This window comes from Castor canadensis, chromosome 1 (genome assembly GCF_047511655.1).
Source record: "Castor canadensis chromosome 1, mCasCan1.hap1v2, whole genome shotgun sequence".
In the NCBI taxonomy this organism is placed as follows: domain Eukaryota; kingdom Metazoa; phylum Chordata; class Mammalia; order Rodentia; family Castoridae; genus Castor; species Castor canadensis.
Window position 1 is genome coordinate 27,547,444 of NC_133386.1, and position 18,596 is coordinate 27,566,039.

Below are 18,596 nucleotides of genomic sequence, written 5' to 3' on the forward strand. Positions count from 1 at the left end.
ATATAGAGTTTGATGTCAATCTGGGCTGCATAGGAAGACCCTGTCTCAAACAAAACCACGCAAGGCTGAGGAATTCAACCCATTGTCTTTGAGTGTGATAAAGCATTAAACAGAGGCACCCATGACATACTGAAATGACTGCTTTGGGGAAGAGGAGGAAATGGGGAAAGAAAATGAGAATCCTAATTAAAAATGACACTGACGTTCATAATATGGTAAGTTGTGCTAGAGTTCAATGAAAGTAGCTTTTGCTCCATAAATCATGCTTATTATATTGTATTCTTTGATATGAATTCAGTTAGCTTTTACTGTAAGGGAAAAAGCATAAAATATATTTCTTCCTGGTTTGTGTTTAAGAAAAATGCCAGTTTTTAATTTGGCTCCAGCTGTTCGATGGACTCAAGCTGCTCCTGGTCCCGAGAGAGGGACTCCAACTTTACTAAAGGCCGATCTTTCAGGATTAGTTTGAGATAAGAGTCAGAATCTTATGCCTTTAACCACAGCACTCCAGAGGCAGGAAAATCACAAGTTCAAGGCCAGCCTGGGTTACACAGTGAGACCATTTATCAACAAAACAAAACAAATCAAATCTCAAGTCAACTGATGCCTGGTGTGGGGAAATTGCTCTCTTACGTTTCCCTAGCTTCTCTCCAGTTGCTCCCACACAACAAATTCTATTGCCCTTTGCCACAGACCAGCTAGCATCACCCTCAGTTGTTCTGTGCTCGGTTTTCATTTATTTTTGGGCAGTTTAAAATTAAGCAGCAGACGGTTTTTCCATCTGGTTCAATCAGATTGATTTTTTTTTCTTCTGAAAAGGAAAAGGTTAAAAATATCTGAAGGTGTAACCCTACGTAAAAGGATAGATTTTCTGGGCCATGAATATAAGCTCAGTGGTAGACACTTGCCTAGCAAACCCAAGAGGCCCTGGATTCCATCCCCAGCACCATAAGAAATCAACAAAACAAAAAGAGTAGACTCTCTTACTTCCTCTGAACTTCAGAGGAAGGAGTAGATAAGAAGCCTACTTGCCTTTCCCATCTTTTGCTTGGAAGAAAAATATTCTAGTCTATTTTTTTTAAAAAAAATTTTATTTGTGTGTGTGTGTGTGTTTATATTCAATTATTTTTCCATTTTAATTAACATTTCTGTGATTCTAAAGGAGTCAACAATTGCATTTTATTTTTAAGGATCAGTAATGAATTGAGATTCAGTAGCCTTGCTTGAAATCCTTCTTTAAAATTTTCACTTTTAAACTGCAGAAAAGTTGAAGAGTTGCTAGAATGGTACAAAGAATCCCTGTGTACCCTCACTGAGATTCCTCAAGGGTTAACATTTGGGCAGATTATTTTTAATTCTGTTTCTTCTGAGAAGGGACTGACTGTGTTACATTTATCAAAATTAAGAAACTCCCCCCAGTACGATACTATTACTTAAACTTGTTCAGATTTCACCATTTGTCCCAATGGCATCTTTTATAGCAGAAGAAAATCCAGGATTACGCACTGTTATCCTGTCTGTGAACTCAGCAATTCTCTAAGTAGCTCATTGTGTTGACTTTTCTTTCTTTCTTTCTTTCTTTTTTTTTTTTTTTTTGCTCAATGTCACTATCCTCCTGTCTTCTCTGGATACTGGCATTTTTAAAGTAGTCAGGCCAATTTTTCTATAGATGTATCTGTTTCAGTTTGCTGAATGTTTACTTATGCTCAGATGCTCAGATTCAGGTCAGACTCTGGGTAGGAATGCCACAGACATGATATTTGGTTCTCCGTGTTTCCTATCAGGAAGCACATGTTGATTTGCCCCAGTGCTGGTGGTAGTCACTTCCATCACCTGTTTAGGTGACACCTGCTAGGTTTTCTGCACTATCAAGTAACTAATCTTTGCCTTGTAATTAGCACTTTGTGGTGATATATTTTTGAGACTATGTAAATATCTCGTTCTTCTTATAGTTTTAGAATAAATGATTTCTTACTTGAATCAGTTAGTCTTGTGTTGGTTGTCAAATAGAGATTTGATAATTCATCATTTTTTCTACATTTATTGGCTTTCTACCATAAGATGAAGTTCTCCTTTGTTCTTTTATTTGTTTATAGCAGTGTGAACTTGTGAATATTTATTTCATCCTATGAATTATAATTGTATAAACTATACAATTACAGTGGCTTCTAGAATATGGGTCGATTTTTAGTGGCATATGCTTCAGAAGATGATAAATTAGACAAATAACAATAGTGAATGTTCGTAGCCTAGGATATACAAATAGGAAACACCAAATTATGGACTTTTAAAAAAAATCAAAGATGTAAGATGTTCAAGTGTTTCTTGTATATACAGATAATATATTTTAGTTCCCTTCAATAGCCTAGCTATTTTAGCCCCCAATTCTAGAGGTGAATACCTGAAAGATGGTTCATTTGGTTTGAGAAAATTAACAAATGTCTCTTATGAAATTAGGTCAAGTTCCTTATTTTAATTTCTGATCTAATACAGACTCCAGCTGTCAGGCTCTCCCATTAATCCTCCCTATCAGTGAAATCCCCTCTGAAGTACATTGTAATTAACTGTAGGAATTGATAGTAAAAGGTAGAGAGCTCAGATAATATTTGCTATACCTCCTAATATAAGATTCACAAAAAGCCCTGAAGAAGCAGTATTTTTGCAGAAATTTTTTCCATTAAAAGGAGCAACTGACTTTTGTATTTGTTTTCTTGAGGAGTGCTGGGGATCAAACTCAGCCTGTGTGTGCGAGGCAAGTACACTACCACTGAGCTACATCCCAGCCCTAAGAAGCTTGCTTTCTAGCAGTTTCAGCCTCAGTAATCCAGATTGGGCAACTTGGTTTTGCCAAAATATTAATTAAGAATTTCTGCTTCCTTTGTTGGCAGAGTGGCTCAAGTGGTAGAGTGCGAGTTCAAACCCCAGTACTGCAAAAAAAGAAAGAAAGAAAAGAACTTCTGCTGCTTCAAACATAAAATTTTTTTAACAATTTCAATGTAATTGTCTTTAACTGAGTGTGAGGCTCACGAGTGCCACAGAAAGGCTGGTTATAGCTTATGGAAAAGAGTGGGAAGCCTTTACTACAAGCCCAGTGTAAAAAATATCAATGTTGAAAATAAAAGTGTCTGGTTAATTTTGAAAAAAGTGCATAGTTTGAGCCACTACCATAAAATTTGGATGTGAAGGAGAATGTTTTCTGCATTTTGAGGTTTTCATGAAAGATTCCAAGGCAATGTACATGTGAAACAGTCCAGGTATGTTGTACCTCCTTCCCTAAAGAAAACAGTCATAGAACCAAGTGTAAGAGTACACACCTGTCATCCCAGGAGGCTGAGGCAGGAGGATTGAGAGTTCAAAGCCAGCCCAGGCTACCTAGGGATAAACTGTCTGAAAGAAACAAAAACAAAACAGTTGTGTTTAGAGTCCACTTTTAATTGTAGTGAATTTCTCTGCAGTACATAGCACTATAGCTTTTGTCATTGTCCAGGGTACTGTCAAATTGGGATTAAACAGGTAACAAGAACCCATCCCCAGCATCTTAATGACTGTCCTCTAGGAACTAGAAGAGAAAAAAAGTGAGAATGGGACAACTGTTGAGGAGGAAAGTATAACTGAGCACAGGATTACATTGAATGCTGAAAGAAGTACCCCCAAACCTACACTTAGTATTTACTTTTTGAGCACAAAGGAAATGGAAAATCAAGATAAAGAAGGGGGTGCAGAGAAAGTGACACGCTGCAGTATTCCTAGGTTGACTTTGGGATTTGAAGCAGTTGGGATGTGTTCCTGTAAGACCAAAAGGAGCAACACCCATTTCTAGCAGCTAATAGCCAAGAAAATGGGGTCTCCTAGTTGTATAGACTAGATCTGATTGTGAAATGAATCTCTGCTTTTACTTTTCTATAACTATAAATAAAACACAAATGAAATCCATTTTTCAGTATTTGCCTCTTAAAATAGCAATCACCAAGTTCCTTGCATTTTATTAGAAAACACTAAATTCTACCAAACACCAGGAGTTTAAACTGCATCATTTTGGTAATTTTGATCAAATCTAGTTGAAAGTCTGCAGGAAAAATTTTAAACCCTTACAAATCATGAGACTACACTGTAAGTGCAATATCTTTTTCTGACTTCAGGGCCAGGCAGTGCATGTGCTTTCAGTGATCTGATGAAACAACTGGATCTTCACCTTTTTATTTGCATGTTCATTACCCATGCACACTCATGCCTACCCCTCCCATTTCTGATGTTCTCGAGGCAATACAAAAGAATGCAGGATCACACAATTCTCTGTGGTAAAAAGCTTTGTTCCAAGCAAGCAAAGGGGGCTGGGAAAACGGGTGGGGATGTTTGTCAGAGGTGCAAACCTTCAGTTATGGGATAGGTAAGAAGTCTTATGTGGTGGTACATGCCTACAATCTTAGCCACTCGGGAGGTGGAGGCTGAAGAATCTGTGAGTTCAAGTCCATTTGGCAAAGGTAGTGGTCAAGATCCTGTCTCAAAAACAGAAAAGCTGAGGGCACAGCTCAAATGGCAGAGCACCTGCTTAGCAAGCATGAGTCCCCAGGTTCAATCCCTGCCAAAAAAGAAAAAGAATAAGTTCTGGGGAATCTAATATGCAATGGAATGGCGGTAGATAATACTGTATAGTGTACTTGAAATTTGCAGAGAGAGCAGGCCTTATGCATTCTCTTCACACACACACACCCCACCACCACCACCACCACCACCACCACCAACAACAACAACAGCAACAACAACTTGTATGATAGAAGTAGTAACTGAGTTGATTGTGGTAATCACTTCACAGTGTAAACATAGAACAAGTCATTATGCTCTACTCCTTAAATATATACAATTTGATTTGTCAATTGCATGTTAGTAAAGCCTGGGGGAAGAGAACAAATATTACTGTGTATTACAGCATTCTTGCTGTAGCTACAATACTCCTGTTTTATAAAAACCAGTTTAGTAAGAGGGAAAACCAGGAAAGCAAAAAAAAAAAAAGCAAGGTGATGAATTGTAGATTCGATGAGAGAGAAAACTAACAGAGGCAAGCTGCTTCCTTCGAACTCTCTTCTGGTTTGAGGACACAGGTTGGAAAAGAAAGTCAAAACATGGGGAACAATGACCGTGACCACAGAGGGTGCCCGCTGACTCGAGGATAAGCAGGTAGGCCATGGGCAGGAAATGAATGCGCATGAGAAGGGAACATGTGGACTCTGAGTTCTCCTAAACAGCTTGCAGGCAAGTTCCTAACTCACCAAGTCTATTATAAAATATTCAGAGATTATCATGTGGTGTTGACTTAATAGGCAAGTGTGTATTGCCTCTCAGTTTATTAGGGCTTATGTATTTTTTCTTAACTCTCTTTAAAAGGCAATTGGCATTCCTTTAAGTTCTACATTATCAGTTCGATCTTTATCCATCTGCCAGTATCTAGCATTGATGTAGCTTTGGCATAAGTTGAAACTGAACTGAAAATGGAGTGATAAGCTGAGTCCTTAGAAAAATAACAAAAAATGACACATGTAGTCAGGATTGTGTCTCCTAAGAGAGTTTCTGTGTTTAAGATGATTCACAGTGGGTAGTAGCCACTCTTCTGTGCCCTGGGGTGTAGCCATCTTCTGGAGCCACTTGTCATATATAAAACTCTTTATTCTCTTTCCTCTCTTGTTAGCATTCAGCTGTTTTGCTGGATGAATACACCATCATTTAGTAAAAGAAAAAAAATTGTTGTTCTCAGGGGAAGAGTGGGGCACTGTCTCCACACAATGCCCTCTCCTGTCCTTTCCTTTCTCCTCTCCTCTTCATGGTACCAGTCATTTCCCATTAGGCTACACTGGCTTGAATGCCCATGGTGCTCAGAAGTGAGAAGTCACCTCCTTACTTAAGGGGCAGATGTGGCAATAGGACAGGAATTGAGGGTCTGCTACTTACAGGCCCTCCGGGCCCCCTGTGGACTCCTAATGCCATAGATGCTCAGGTCCCTTAGATAAAGTGGCTGTGTGCACAACCAACACACATCCTCCCCTCCACTCTAAATTATCTCTACATTTCTTACAATGCCTACTGCAGTGTAAATAGTGTTTAGGAAACAATGACTAAGAAAAAAGTCTATACATGCTCACTACATACATATTCTTTTCCTAAATATTTTTGACCAGAGGTTGGTTGAGTCTGTGAAGGCAGAACCTGCAGATACAGAAGGCCAGCAGGACTAGCTTGGACAAGTTATTCTACTGTGTCTCTGAGTCATGTCATCCGTAGAATTAGCATAATAACAGGGTCATTGTGAGATTAGATCAGTCACATGTGCAAATGCCCTTAGAGTCATGCTTGACACTAAAATATATGATCAATAGGCTCGAGCTGCCATCCACAGCAAAGCATTCCTTAGTCTAAAGGGCCAGTGGCACCAAGGTTAAGGAGCCCTGTACTAGCGCTCATCCATGTCTGTGGGCAGGCTACTTTGGCCATGGAAGCAACTGTCCCTGAGGAGAATAGTGGCAATAGCTGGGATATTGCGGGGGGAGGTGTGCTGGATTGAAACTGGTATTTCTGGCTCCTGTTGAGTAGTCTGTACTTTCTTTTTTTATTTTATTTATTTATTTTTTTTTTTAGTCTGTACTTTCAAGGGCTTTAAAAAGGCTCAGTGCCATCCGGCATGGTGGCCTATGATCCTAGCTACTTGGGAGGTAGATCTAGAAGGATCAAGGTTCAATGTCAGCCTGGGCAAAATGTTAGTGAGATTCCATCTCAAAAACGGGCTGGGAGTGGTGGTCACATCTGTGATCCCAGCTACTTAGGAGGTGAGGACAGGAAGATCACAAAGGCCAGCCAGGCAAAAACATGAATCCCTTTCTGAAAAACAAACTAAAAGCAAAAGGGCTAGCAGTGTGCCTCAAGTTATACAGTGCTTGCCTAACTAACATGAGGCCCTGAATTCAATCCCCACTACCACCAAAAACTCAGATTCCTTGCTAAGTCCAGTGGATGCTTGAGTCCCATCCATCCTAGAAACCCTCATGTCCGATCTGTACTGGACCAGGACCAACTGTTCAGAAGGGCTTGAAAAATTTGATTTTCTTCTAAAACAATTGTGCATTCATTTCTAAATTGGGCCCATATAGCTCACCAAAACGCATTAGTTAATTTGTTTTAATCAAAGTTTTCTGGCCCTCATATCACATGTGCTTAAATTCAATATGGGCAGGGCAAAAGATTTTTAACATCGTTTTTCCTCAGTCCCCCCACTATGACCCTACTCAAAAAGCCCGTTTAAAGATAAACCTAAGGCACAACTGTGGCAGAAGTATTGAATTCAAAGTTCACAGTGCAACTTCTCGCTCAGTAATTTCTGAGGAGCTGTGTACAGTTAATGCAGAAATAATCTCTAAAGTTTTAGCATTTGGATTCAGTAGTTCTTCCTGTCCTCCTTGAAGACCTTTAGAGTTTTCCAGAACTTGCTAAAGTAAGTCTGTCTTAGGCAAGTAAACTTCCCTCCATGCAGTTTCTTAGTGTCTCCAAGTCTGTCCTCAACAAGGAAGGGAGAGAAAGAACAGAGGTCTGTCTGCCTGACTGCTTCTCAATGACTGCCTTTTTCAGAGGTTTCTGGTAGTGGAACAAAATGAGCCATAACCTTGAGGGCTTTAAATGTCATTGCTAATTATCTGAAAACCAAAAGGCAGGAGAGTAGTTAATGATGCTTTTGGTAAACAATTTCGTTTTTAATATGTGTTTTGTGCACATCGTTTTTTAGGGCCTGACCGAGGGAATCCTTGAGATTGGGGTGTCTGGCAATCATTTCTTAGCAGGAAGAGCCTCCCATACTGCAGCCTCCACCCATTTAAGCTTCGCTGGCTCCATTGAACAGAGCCGCTCTCAGCTTTTACTTTGGTTCAGTGAACAGGGTTACTGTTTAAAAACAGTGGCTGCAGAGTTGCAGTCGCCTCACCCTTTTGCGTTTCTCCCCAGTGGGCCCCACACTGTGAGAGATAACCTTGGTGTGATTAAACGCCCTTCTCTGATTCTTTGGTCTTTCCTGGCCGAGGCACTCAAAGCAAGAAGAGGGAGACATGCAGATATGTTGCAGTGCATTCAAGAAAGAAGGATTTTAGGATGGAAGACCCTAAAATGGACTGTAAGTTCTCTGGCTCAAAGTGTGTTTTGAAAACCTTACTGAGGCTCTGGAGGAATCATGTGATCGCCAAACCTGTTTTGACAAATTAACACTTACAACAGGTGAAAGTACTCAGCAAGAAATTTCTCAACAGATTTTCTTGTTAGAAAAATGTTCTTAGAAGAAGGTGTGAAAATTTTAATTAAACTATTATGTTATAAGCTATGGGCTTATAGCTTCTATAAAAAATAAAGGCAAACAGTCATTCTCTGTTTTTTTGCCGGGGGTGGGGTGGGAAGAGCAAAATCAAAATGAAAAATCCTTAACAATCCATAAGGTCTCCTTAAAGAAACTGCTAGAGCTACACAGACAATGTACACATACACAGTTATGCCACTGTTCAAAGACAGATTTGGTACATAATTTATTGATGATTTCTTAACCCTCTTAATATTTCTGACTGGATCACATCAGGAGGATTTTTGGAAAATGATTGCTTTTCTCTTTAGAGGGTATTTTTGCAGAGTGCTGTTGTTTGCTTATGAAAAAGAGGTTGCATTTCTCTTGTTGCCCTTTTTTTTTCTTGCTTCTTATCAGAAGCATTGCATGCATTTTCCACTTGTCTTTGCTTCCCAGCTTTCATTTCCATGGCATGCAAACAGTGACTCACTTGGACTTTACAACAGAAAAAATTGCCGACACTGGCATCTGTTTTTACCACCTTGTTTTCTTCTGTACAAGTTTGTTTATGTAGCTTTTCAACCAACTTAAGTTACAAGAGTATTTATGTTTCGTTCACTGCATTAGTTGCCTTTTCAAAAACATATATCTTCATTGTAGTAGTTATAGTTGTAATTTTTATTATAAAATACCTGCTGTCAGGTAGAAATATGAATTTTATGTAGCTAGTATCTAGCATCCATTTAATGGTGTGAACATGTTTTATGTGGTTTATTTTTTATATTTTATGGTTATAAATATAGAGTCAGAGCTGCATATTAGAAATATCTTTGGGGTTCCTTCCGAGTTTGTCTTTTAGCTTTGACTTTACTTCTTCTGTACTGTCAGAAAAATTATTTATATTCTATAAGTATGTCATACAATGTGGTAATCTCAAATTTTCAGGGTTGTATATACAATAAAAAGAGAAATATGCCTCTCCTAAGGTTTGTTCAGTTAACTGACTTGCAAATTCTTTTTTGCTCTTAATGAGTGTCTTTTACAGACACATCTTTCTATGCAGAAAGTGTATTTATAGGCTGGGGGCTGGGCATGCTTGCCTACCACACTCAAGGCCCTGGATTTTGGCATATTTACATGTAGTACTCAAGTACTAGGATAGACATGGCTGATGGATAAGCACTGGCTTTCGTTATTATTTAAATATCTTAAGATTGCTAACACCAGATGAAATGTAGGCTACTCAGCAAGGTAAATTTAAAAATGAGAGGATAATTTTTTTACATCCATATAATGACTCAGAAAATCCCTAGCTAAGTGGTTTAAAAATACTACAATGTTACTTGATGGATTTTGGTCGTATTTTTCCAGTTTCCATCTTTTGATTTGATATTGCACAGACCCTGCAAACTAGAAATTGTAGAAGCTTCATATTTCCATAGATTTAGATTTCCGTCCAAAAACCAGAGCTCTATTTGGGGTAGAGACGAAGGGGAGCTGTCCCCTCTGCACTTAGCAGCTGCTGTGTCCTCTGTCCCCGCACAGCCCCCTGCTCATCCATGGAAGGGCATACAGGCATGGGCACTGAATCTGTTTGCACCATGAAGCTGCTCTGAAACACTAATGAGAGCTGGTGACCCCCTAGACAAAAGCACCTCACGGCTGTCTAGCTGTCCTTAGCACTTCCCCCTGCCTGCTGCCTTGATGTGTAATTGTGCATTCTACCACACTGGAACGAATGTACAACAAGTGGGGAATTTGTCTGTTGTAGTCACTGCTGCATCCAAAGTACCCAGAAAAGTGCCGACAGCTAGTGGGCACCTGATCCGTTTATAAAATTAACAAATCAATCCATCCATCCATCTCAGCCCATCAAAAGAGCCGAGAAGTATAGTGACAAAAACAGCTGCAGTTTTATATAAAATCAGAACCTGGGACTGGGGATAGCTAGGTGGTAGAGACTTGCCTAGCATGCATGAGACCCAGTGTTCCTCCCCTCTACCACTCCCCTGTTCGAAAAAGGGTCACTGAAGTGGAGCAGGCTGGTTATGTCTGCAGCCAACAAACCACCGCCAACTCAGAGGTGATAAACGGTGTTCCCAGAAGAAAAAACAATTGAATGAACAGTGTGGAGAGAGAATGTCGTGGCATAGCACCAGGTCCTGGGGCTGAGTAACATCCATCGTCCTCCATGTCCTTCAGAAGGTCAGGAAGCCTGGCGGACTGAGGCTCCCTTGCCAGGAATTCATGCTGCAGATGTGGAGACTGTTGTTACATGAGGCCACACAAAACACAGGCCACTCTCCAACGCACATCAAACTGTACCTAGGACAAGAACACAGATGCTGGGCTTGCAAGTCAAAAGCAGCTCCCGCTTAACCTCTCTGAGCCTCCTAGTTCTTTCTCCAAATAACAATATTAAGGCATTTTGACCTTATATTCTATATATGTCAAAATATCATTGGGGGCAGAGAATACCCCACCAAAATAGTGGAAAGACTAAGGTGTATTCGTATATTTCAAAAATATTAAATACATATATATATATTTACAAAACACTGCAATGTAGTGGTTAAGATAATAGATTGTGAAGTCATGTAATAGGAATTTTATTCACAATTTAGCCCTTTACATTGGACAAAATGCTCCTTTGGAAGCCTTAGCTTCAGTTTCTGCACAGTGGGGAAAGTATTACCTCATACACACTCCAACCATGAGGAATGAATTGAATGAGATGGGGTGAAGAGTCTAGTGCAGTCTAGAATATACCAGATATTTAATAAATGGCAGCTATATTCGTGATCATTATTCTAATTCCTTTTTTGTGGCAGTACTGGGGTTTGGACTCAGAGCCTTATGCTTCCCAGGCAGGTGCTCTATCCCTTTGAGCCATGTCTCTAGCCCTTTTTGCTTTCTGTATTTTTCAGGTAGGGTCTCTGTTTTTGCCCAGGCTAGCCTGGACCTTGATCCTTCTACTTATGGCCTCCTGCATAGCTGGGCTCACAGGCACGCACCACCATAGGCTGACTTACTGATTGAGATGGGGTATCTCTAACTTTGTCCTAGCTGGCCTTGAACTGCAGTTCTCCCAAGCTCTGCCTCTGGAGTAGCTGGGATTATAGACCTGAGCCACTGTGAGCCTGGCTTTATTCTGTTTCTTTATAATAATCACTGAGCCAGGCATGATGGTCCCAGAACTCAGAAAGCTGAAGCAGGGGGATCTGGAGTTCTAAGTCAGGCTGGGCTGACAAAACCCTAACTCATTAAAAAAAAAAAACAATAATGAAAAGACAGGGCTAGGGATGTGCCTCAGTGGTAGAGCATTTACCCAGCATGCTCAGGGCCCTGGGTTTGAGATCCAGCACCCCCTGCCCCCCCCAAAAAAATACATATATACACACAACATACAATGAGTGAATGGATGTCACTGGGTGTGTGGTTTTACTGATATGGGTAAACTCTTTTTTTTTTATTCATATGTGCATACAATGCTTGGGTCATTTCTTTCCCCTCCCCCCACCCCTTCCCTTACCAGCCACTCCACTCCCTTCCTTTCCACCCCACCCCCTTGCTACCCGGCAGAAACTATTTTGCCCTTATCTCTAATTTTGTTGAAGAGAGAGTATACGCAATAATAGGAAGGAACAAGTATTTTTGCTGGTTGAGATAAGGATAGCTATACAGAGAGTTGACTCACAATTTCCTGTGCATGTGTGTTACCTTCTAGGTTAATTCTTCTTGATCTACCCTTTTCTCTAGTTCCTGGTCCCCCTCTCTTATTGGCCTCAGTTGCTTTTAAGGTGTCTGCTTTAGTTTCTCTGTGTTGAGGGCAACAAACGCTAGCTTTTTTTTTAGGTGTCTTACCTATCCTCGTATCTCCCTTGTGTGCTCTCGCTTTTATCATGTGCTCAAAGTCCAATCCCCTTGTTGTGTTTGCCCTTGATCTAATGTCTGCATATGAGGGAGAACATACGAGTTTTGGTCTTTTGGGCCAGGCTAACCTCACTCAGAATGATGATCTCCAATTCCATCCATTTACCAGGGAATGATAATATTTCGTTCTTCTTCATGGCTGCATAAAATTCCATTGTGTATAGATACCACATTTTCTTGATCCATTCATCAGTAGTGGGGCATCTTGGCTGTTTCCATAACTTGGCTATTGTGACTAGTGCCGCAATAAACATGGGTGTGCAGGTGCCGCTGGAGTAACCTGTGTCACAGTCTTTTGGGTATATCCCCAAGAGTGGTATTGCTGGATCATATGGTAGATCAGTGTTTAGCTTTTTAAGTAGCCTCCAAATTTTTTTCCAGAGTGGTTGTACTAGTTTACATTCCCACCAACAGTGTAAGAGGGTTCCTTTTTCCCCGAATCCTCGCCAACACCTGTTGTTGGTGGTGTTGCTGATGATGGCTCTTCTAACAGGGGTGAGGTGGAATCTTAGTGTGGTTTTAATTTGCATTTCCTTTATTGCTAGAGATGGTGAGCATTTTTTCATGTGTTTTTTGGCCATTTGTATTTCTTCTTTTGAGAAAGTTCTGTTTAGTTCATGTGCCCATTTCTTTATTGGTTCATTAGTTTTGGGAGAATTTAGTTTTTTAAGTTCCCTGTATATTCTGGTTATCAGTCCTTTGTCTGATGTGTAGCTGGCAAATATTTTCTCCCACTCTGTGGGTGTTCTCTTCAGTTTAGAGACCATTTCTTTTGATGAACAGAAGCTTTTTAGTTTTATGAGGTCCCATTTATCTATGCTATCTCTTAGTTGCTGTGCTGCTGGGGTTTCGTTGAGAAAGTTCTTACCTATACCTACTAACTCCAGGGTATTTCCTACTTTTTCCTGTATCAACTAAACTCTTAAAGTATATCATAACTGGCCACTATTACTCTGAATAAAAATCTGGTAGAAATTTCCTTGGAGAAAATGCTTCTCTGATTTTCACTAACTTTTCTGAGCCTGATGGTGTTTAGATGAGGTGACCTTTGAAAAACAATCATCAGTAAAATCAGTTTTCAAACCCCAGCATTCGCTCACCTGTACCTTCCCAAACTCCAGGTGTGCTAGGTTGGACGTAGTTCAGTTCACCTCTCCAGAGCAAAGCACACAGGTCTTCCTTCACAGGCAGCAAGGACGGCAGGGTGAAGCGAGGACACTGAGAGCGTCCCTCGGAATCTTCTATGCTGTCCAGCCGGAGTTGTTGACGCTTCAACATAAAACTCTGCACCTGTGTTCTAGAAGCAGCTGGAATGAAAGGGAAAAGACTTAACCCAACAGGGAAACAGCAGGGTGAACCGAGTGGCCACAGAGCCTGAGACTCTGCACTCGTGCTCCCAGGTGCAAACCGTGGGTGAAAGCCACCAACTGGTGTTCCTGGCATTTTGCTGAGTCACTGTTCAGTGACTGTCCTGCGAATTGAGATTTTAGTACCAAATTGCAAGCATTTGTACCCCATTTTGACTCATATTTTCTTTTTTTACCAGAACCTGAAGGTAACATGAATAAGTGAATCTTAATTGAACTACAAGCAGATTGGTCTTTCAAAACCTGGGTTAAGATTCTTAGTGCCTGAGGATACAGGCGCCGAGCATAAGGGAACACCCACCGCAGGTTGTTCACTGAAGTCCAGAACGCCACCTCGGTGATGAGGGGTGCAGACAGTTCCACGATGTTCATAGTTAGAGGTGTTGCTCTGCAGCTTATTTCACAATGCCCAAAGCAGTTCTCAAAGACATCATCATTCTTCATGAGAACTTGCTTTCCCTCAGCCTATTCTGGTTTAAAGGGTAATGCCATACGCCAGCCATTGTTGCATTATACGTTGTTGTTTGAGACAAGGCCTCACTGTGTAGCCCAGGCTGGCCTGGAACTCGTGCTCCTCCTGCCTCAACCACCCAAGTGCTGGCATTACAGGCATGCATTGGCACGCCTGGCTTTTATAAAATATTTTTAGTATCTTAGACAGAATAAAGTAACAAGTAACGTGATGAGTGGACAAGAAAGTAGAAATTAATATTTAAGCTCTCCACTTACTTGATTTAATACTAAAAATGCAAAGGTTTCATGTCTTCCTGTAACAACACTTAAGTCAAAGTTTAACATTTTTATGAAACATTTTAACACTCCTTAGGGCTGGGGTCAGCTCAGTAACAGAGCACCAGCTTAGCATGTGGGAGACCCTGGACTTGATCCAGGCACCAAACAGAAAAGTCTTCCTACTTTGAGTATTGGAGTTTTGTAGTTTATTTTTCTGCTAATTGAAATATAAAATTTAAATATGTATTTAAGCATGATGTTTTAGTCAGTCAAGATAAAAAATAAAGCACATCATTCAGGAATTTTAGTTGGATTTAAATTAGGTGAAATCACCAAGAACTAAGAAAAGTTGTTTACATACCTGAATTACATCTATGGGAAATTTCTCTTAGTTATCAAAAATGTTGTTTGGGCTTTTCTAAATTTTCTTAAGTAGATTCATAAACCCTTACATTTTCTTAAGTATTTTTAAATGGGTACAATGGGCATTAACACTAAGAGGGAGCCCTTGTACTAATATAGCTCTCAATTAGTCAATCCCACGTAGAACATTACACATTTCATATGAATGATGTTATCTGTAACCAATAGCAGCTGGGTGGGAACCTGAGCAGGTGTGAAATGGAAATGATGTGTTCTCATTGCAACTAGAGAAGAACTGTGTTCTTCAGGAGCTATTAAATTAATTGTGTACAAGCTTGAAGCAATTTTTTAAAGTTCCGAACCAGATCTTGGATTTTGCTATCGTGTGACACTTGTTGGGACATCCGCTCAGACAGCAATTTCATAGCTACCTAACAGAATGGATAAACTGAATTGTCTCGTGATGGTGGATGAAGACAGGCTCTGGAAGTCACAACCCAGCCAGCAAAGTATAAGTTAAATTCGTTTATCTGGAGAGAGAAGAGCACCACACATTCCCTTCTAACCTAGAAGAAACCAGACAACCTTTCCAAATGAAAAACACAGCAGCTGGGCATCATGACTCATGCCTGTTAGCCCAGCACTGGAGAGGTGGAGGCAGAAGGATCACAAGTTCAAGGGTGGCCTGGTCTACATAGCAAGTTCTAGGCCAACCAGGCTACATAGGGAGACTCTATCAAAAAAAAAAAGAAAACCCAAACAAACAAAATCCAAAACAAGTAAATAATAACAACAAAAAAACTCCAGCCGAGTAGACTTGTTTCCTTTTCCCGTTTATAATACATAAACTAGTTTTAGGTATGAAATTAAAAATTTTGAAAAATTTCAGCAAAGATGTGTATTTCTCAGTTGTCTTTTTTTGTAAGTAATGCTTTTTAAAATGTATTTTGAATGATCAAAATGTAACATAGCATTAGAGAACCTTTAGCAAAAGCAGAAGCACCAGCCATAATCCCTTCGCTGCATACAGCATTGGCAGTTTTCTTGTGTCCTTTCAGCATCAGTGTGCACTAGTATAATCTCAGTGCTTATACAGAGGGTTTCATTGTGAATGTTCATACATGATACTGCCCTTAAACACTCTTATTTTTACTGGCTAGGTAATAATCCTCAGAAGGAATATTCCCCATTGACTAGTGTTGCTTTTGAATTCTTACAGTTATGAATGTCACTCTAATGGGCATCATTAGACATAGGATTTTTTTTTTCCATATATCAGGTTTTTTCCTTAAGATGGCATCTCAGGCTGGAGGAGTGGCTCAAGTGATAGAGCACCTGCCTAGTAAATGCAAGGCCCTGAGTTCAATCCCCAGTACTGGCCCCCCCCCACAAAAAAAAAAGATACAACCAAGATGGTATATCAGAAGTGAAATTGTAGAGTCAATAATTTTGAACTCTCATGCCAAAAGATACATATTGCTAAATTCCTTCCCTAGAGTTACACCAACATACTGTAATTCTTTTCTTTTTTCCAGTGCTAGAGCTTGAACTCAGGACCTCACGCATTGGAAGCAAACCCTCCCCACTGTTCTGATTTTTTTAATTGTGGTAAGAGCATTCAACATGAGATCAGCTCTTATTTTTTTTTCAGTGTACAATACAGTATTGTTAACTGAAGGCACAGTATTGTACAGTATAAGATCCCTGGAACTGATTCATGTTGCACAACTGAAACTTCAGACCCGTTAAAGCAGCAACTCTTCGTTTCCCTCTTCCCCTCGCCTCTGGCACCCACCATTCTCTGCTTTTATGAGTAACTATTTGTGAAGCCTCATTTGAACAGTATCTCACGGCACTGTCCTCTGCAATTCCTATTTCTCATGGTATAATATCCTCCAAGTTTCTCCATGGTTACACACGTGAGGATCCTTTTCTTTATCCATTCATCAATAAGTGGACGTTCCAGCTGAATCTGCATCTTGGCTGCTGTGGGCCATGCTGCAGAAGGTGAATATGGACCCCTTTTTTGAGGTCCTGATTTTAGTTCTTTTGGACTGCTGGATCATGGTTCTGTTTCTAGTAGTTCTGTTTTATAATTTTTTAGGGACTCCTGTACTGTTTTCCGTAGCAGCTGCACCATTTATATTCTCACCAACAGTGCACAAGTGTTCCATTTTCTCCCCATCTTTGTCAACATTTGTTATCTTTTGTTTTTTTGATAATAGCTTACCCTATGAGGTAATACCTCATAGTGGTTTTAATTTGCATTTCCCTGATAGTTCATATATACTTAGCCCTCCATACTTGTGGTTCTGCCTCAAAGAATCAATGAAAATATTTTCTTTAAATGGCTTCTTTATGGAACGTGTACAGACTTTTTCCTTGCTGTTATCCCTAAATGGCTAACAGTACACTAACCTCCTTACATAGCACTACGTTGTGTTAGGCATTGTGAGTCATCTAGAGATGATATAAAGTATGGATTGAGCATCCCAGATTTCAGGGTTCCATGGGAGTCCTAGAGCCCATTCCCTGTAGATTATGAGGGACAACTGTGCCTGCTCTGTGTAATCTCAACAGAAGACAGCATTGGTATGCCATAGTGGGGATTCTGCTGTGGTTCTGTCCCTGTGACAAGATTCTGCCTGGGCCTCCAGGCTGTCTGCTCTATCCTTTGAAATTGGAGGACGCCAGGTCCCCACAAGTCTTGGATTCTGCAGGCCTGCAGGACCCATCAATATTTATAATTTTCACCCTCTGAAGTGACCAAATGAGTCTCACCGAGGCCCATTGAACTGGCTAGTGAGAGTAGAGTGCCAGGAACATGGCGCAAGGCAACCCCACCCTCAGGGCCTTCACGTTCTGGGTGTGCCCTAGGAGCCTAAGCATGGAAGATAACTGAAAGCCTCAGGGGCTTTCTTCCACTTGACATGTTGAATGGGACCTGATTTCCTTCTAGCCCCCGAGTCTCTCTAACTCAGCCATATCCTCATCCTTAGCATTCGCTCCCAAAGTGACTTTCTCACATTTTGTATGGCCAAATACTATTACTTTGCTTCTTCTTGAATTGTAAATTCCTTCCTTAAGTTTTTGCTCTTGCATCTGACTGTAGTCAGAAGTCCCCGTGCAGTCCTGATGTCGTGGTACAGCCTGTGATCCCAGCTACACAGGACAACGAGAAGGAAGATTGCCATGAGGCCAGCCTGTGCAAAACAGTTAGCGAGACTATGTCAAAAATCAAACAGCCAGGTGCTTGTGGCGCATACCTGTAATCCTAGTTACACAGGAGGCAGAGATCAGGAGGATTGCAGTTTGAAGCTAGCTTGGACAAATAGTTTGCGAGACCCTATTTCAAAAAAAAACATCACAAAAAGGGGCTCGTGGAGTGGCTCAAGGTGTAAGCCTTGAGTTCAAACCTCAGTACCACAAAAAAAAAAAAAGAGAGAGAAAGAGAAAACACCTGAGCATGGTGTGCACACCTTGTAATCCCAGCTGTATGGGAGGTAGAAGAAGGAGGATTGCCATCCAAGGGCAGCCTGGGAAAAAGTAAAAAAACCTTATCTGAAAAATTAAAGCAAAATGATCTGGGAACATGGCTCATTTGGTTGGCTACAAGTGCAAGACTCTGAGTCCAAATTCTAGTGCCACCAAAAAATAAAAATAATAATAATTTTAAAAGGCCACAAAGCAGTAGCCAGCAGCCAGAATTCTCTGCTGTTTCCGTGTTTCCTCTGCCAGATGCCCTAATTCATTGCTATTAGGTTCTGCACCCCATGAACCTAGGACATGGAAGCAATTTTGCCTGGCTTCTTACACTTGTGTCACGCTTGTAGCCTTTACTACACTTTCCAAAACCTCGTTCTTCAGTTCTGTGTGAGACATCATCAGAATTGCCA

General features: G+C 40.6%; 1 protein-coding gene across 8 annotated transcripts in view; it reads left to right on the forward strand.

Moving 5' to 3' along the window:
* The window catches only part of Map7 (microtubule associated protein 7), a 165,386-nt gene that overhangs the window by 50,965 nt on the left and 95,825 nt on the right, over nucleotides 1–18,596 (forward strand). The window contains exon 1 of one of the 8 annotated variants that reach the window (XM_074073769.1): nucleotides 7,376–8,146. The exons of the other annotated variants lie outside the window; for them this stretch is intronic. Within the exon in view, the coding sequence (XP_073929870.1) occupies nucleotides 8,125–8,146 (22 nt within the window). The 5' untranslated portion in view covers nucleotides 7,376–8,124. Of the gene's footprint in view, nucleotides 1–7,375; nucleotides 8,147–18,596 lie in introns of those variants that run through there. 8 annotated transcript variants of the gene reach the window in all.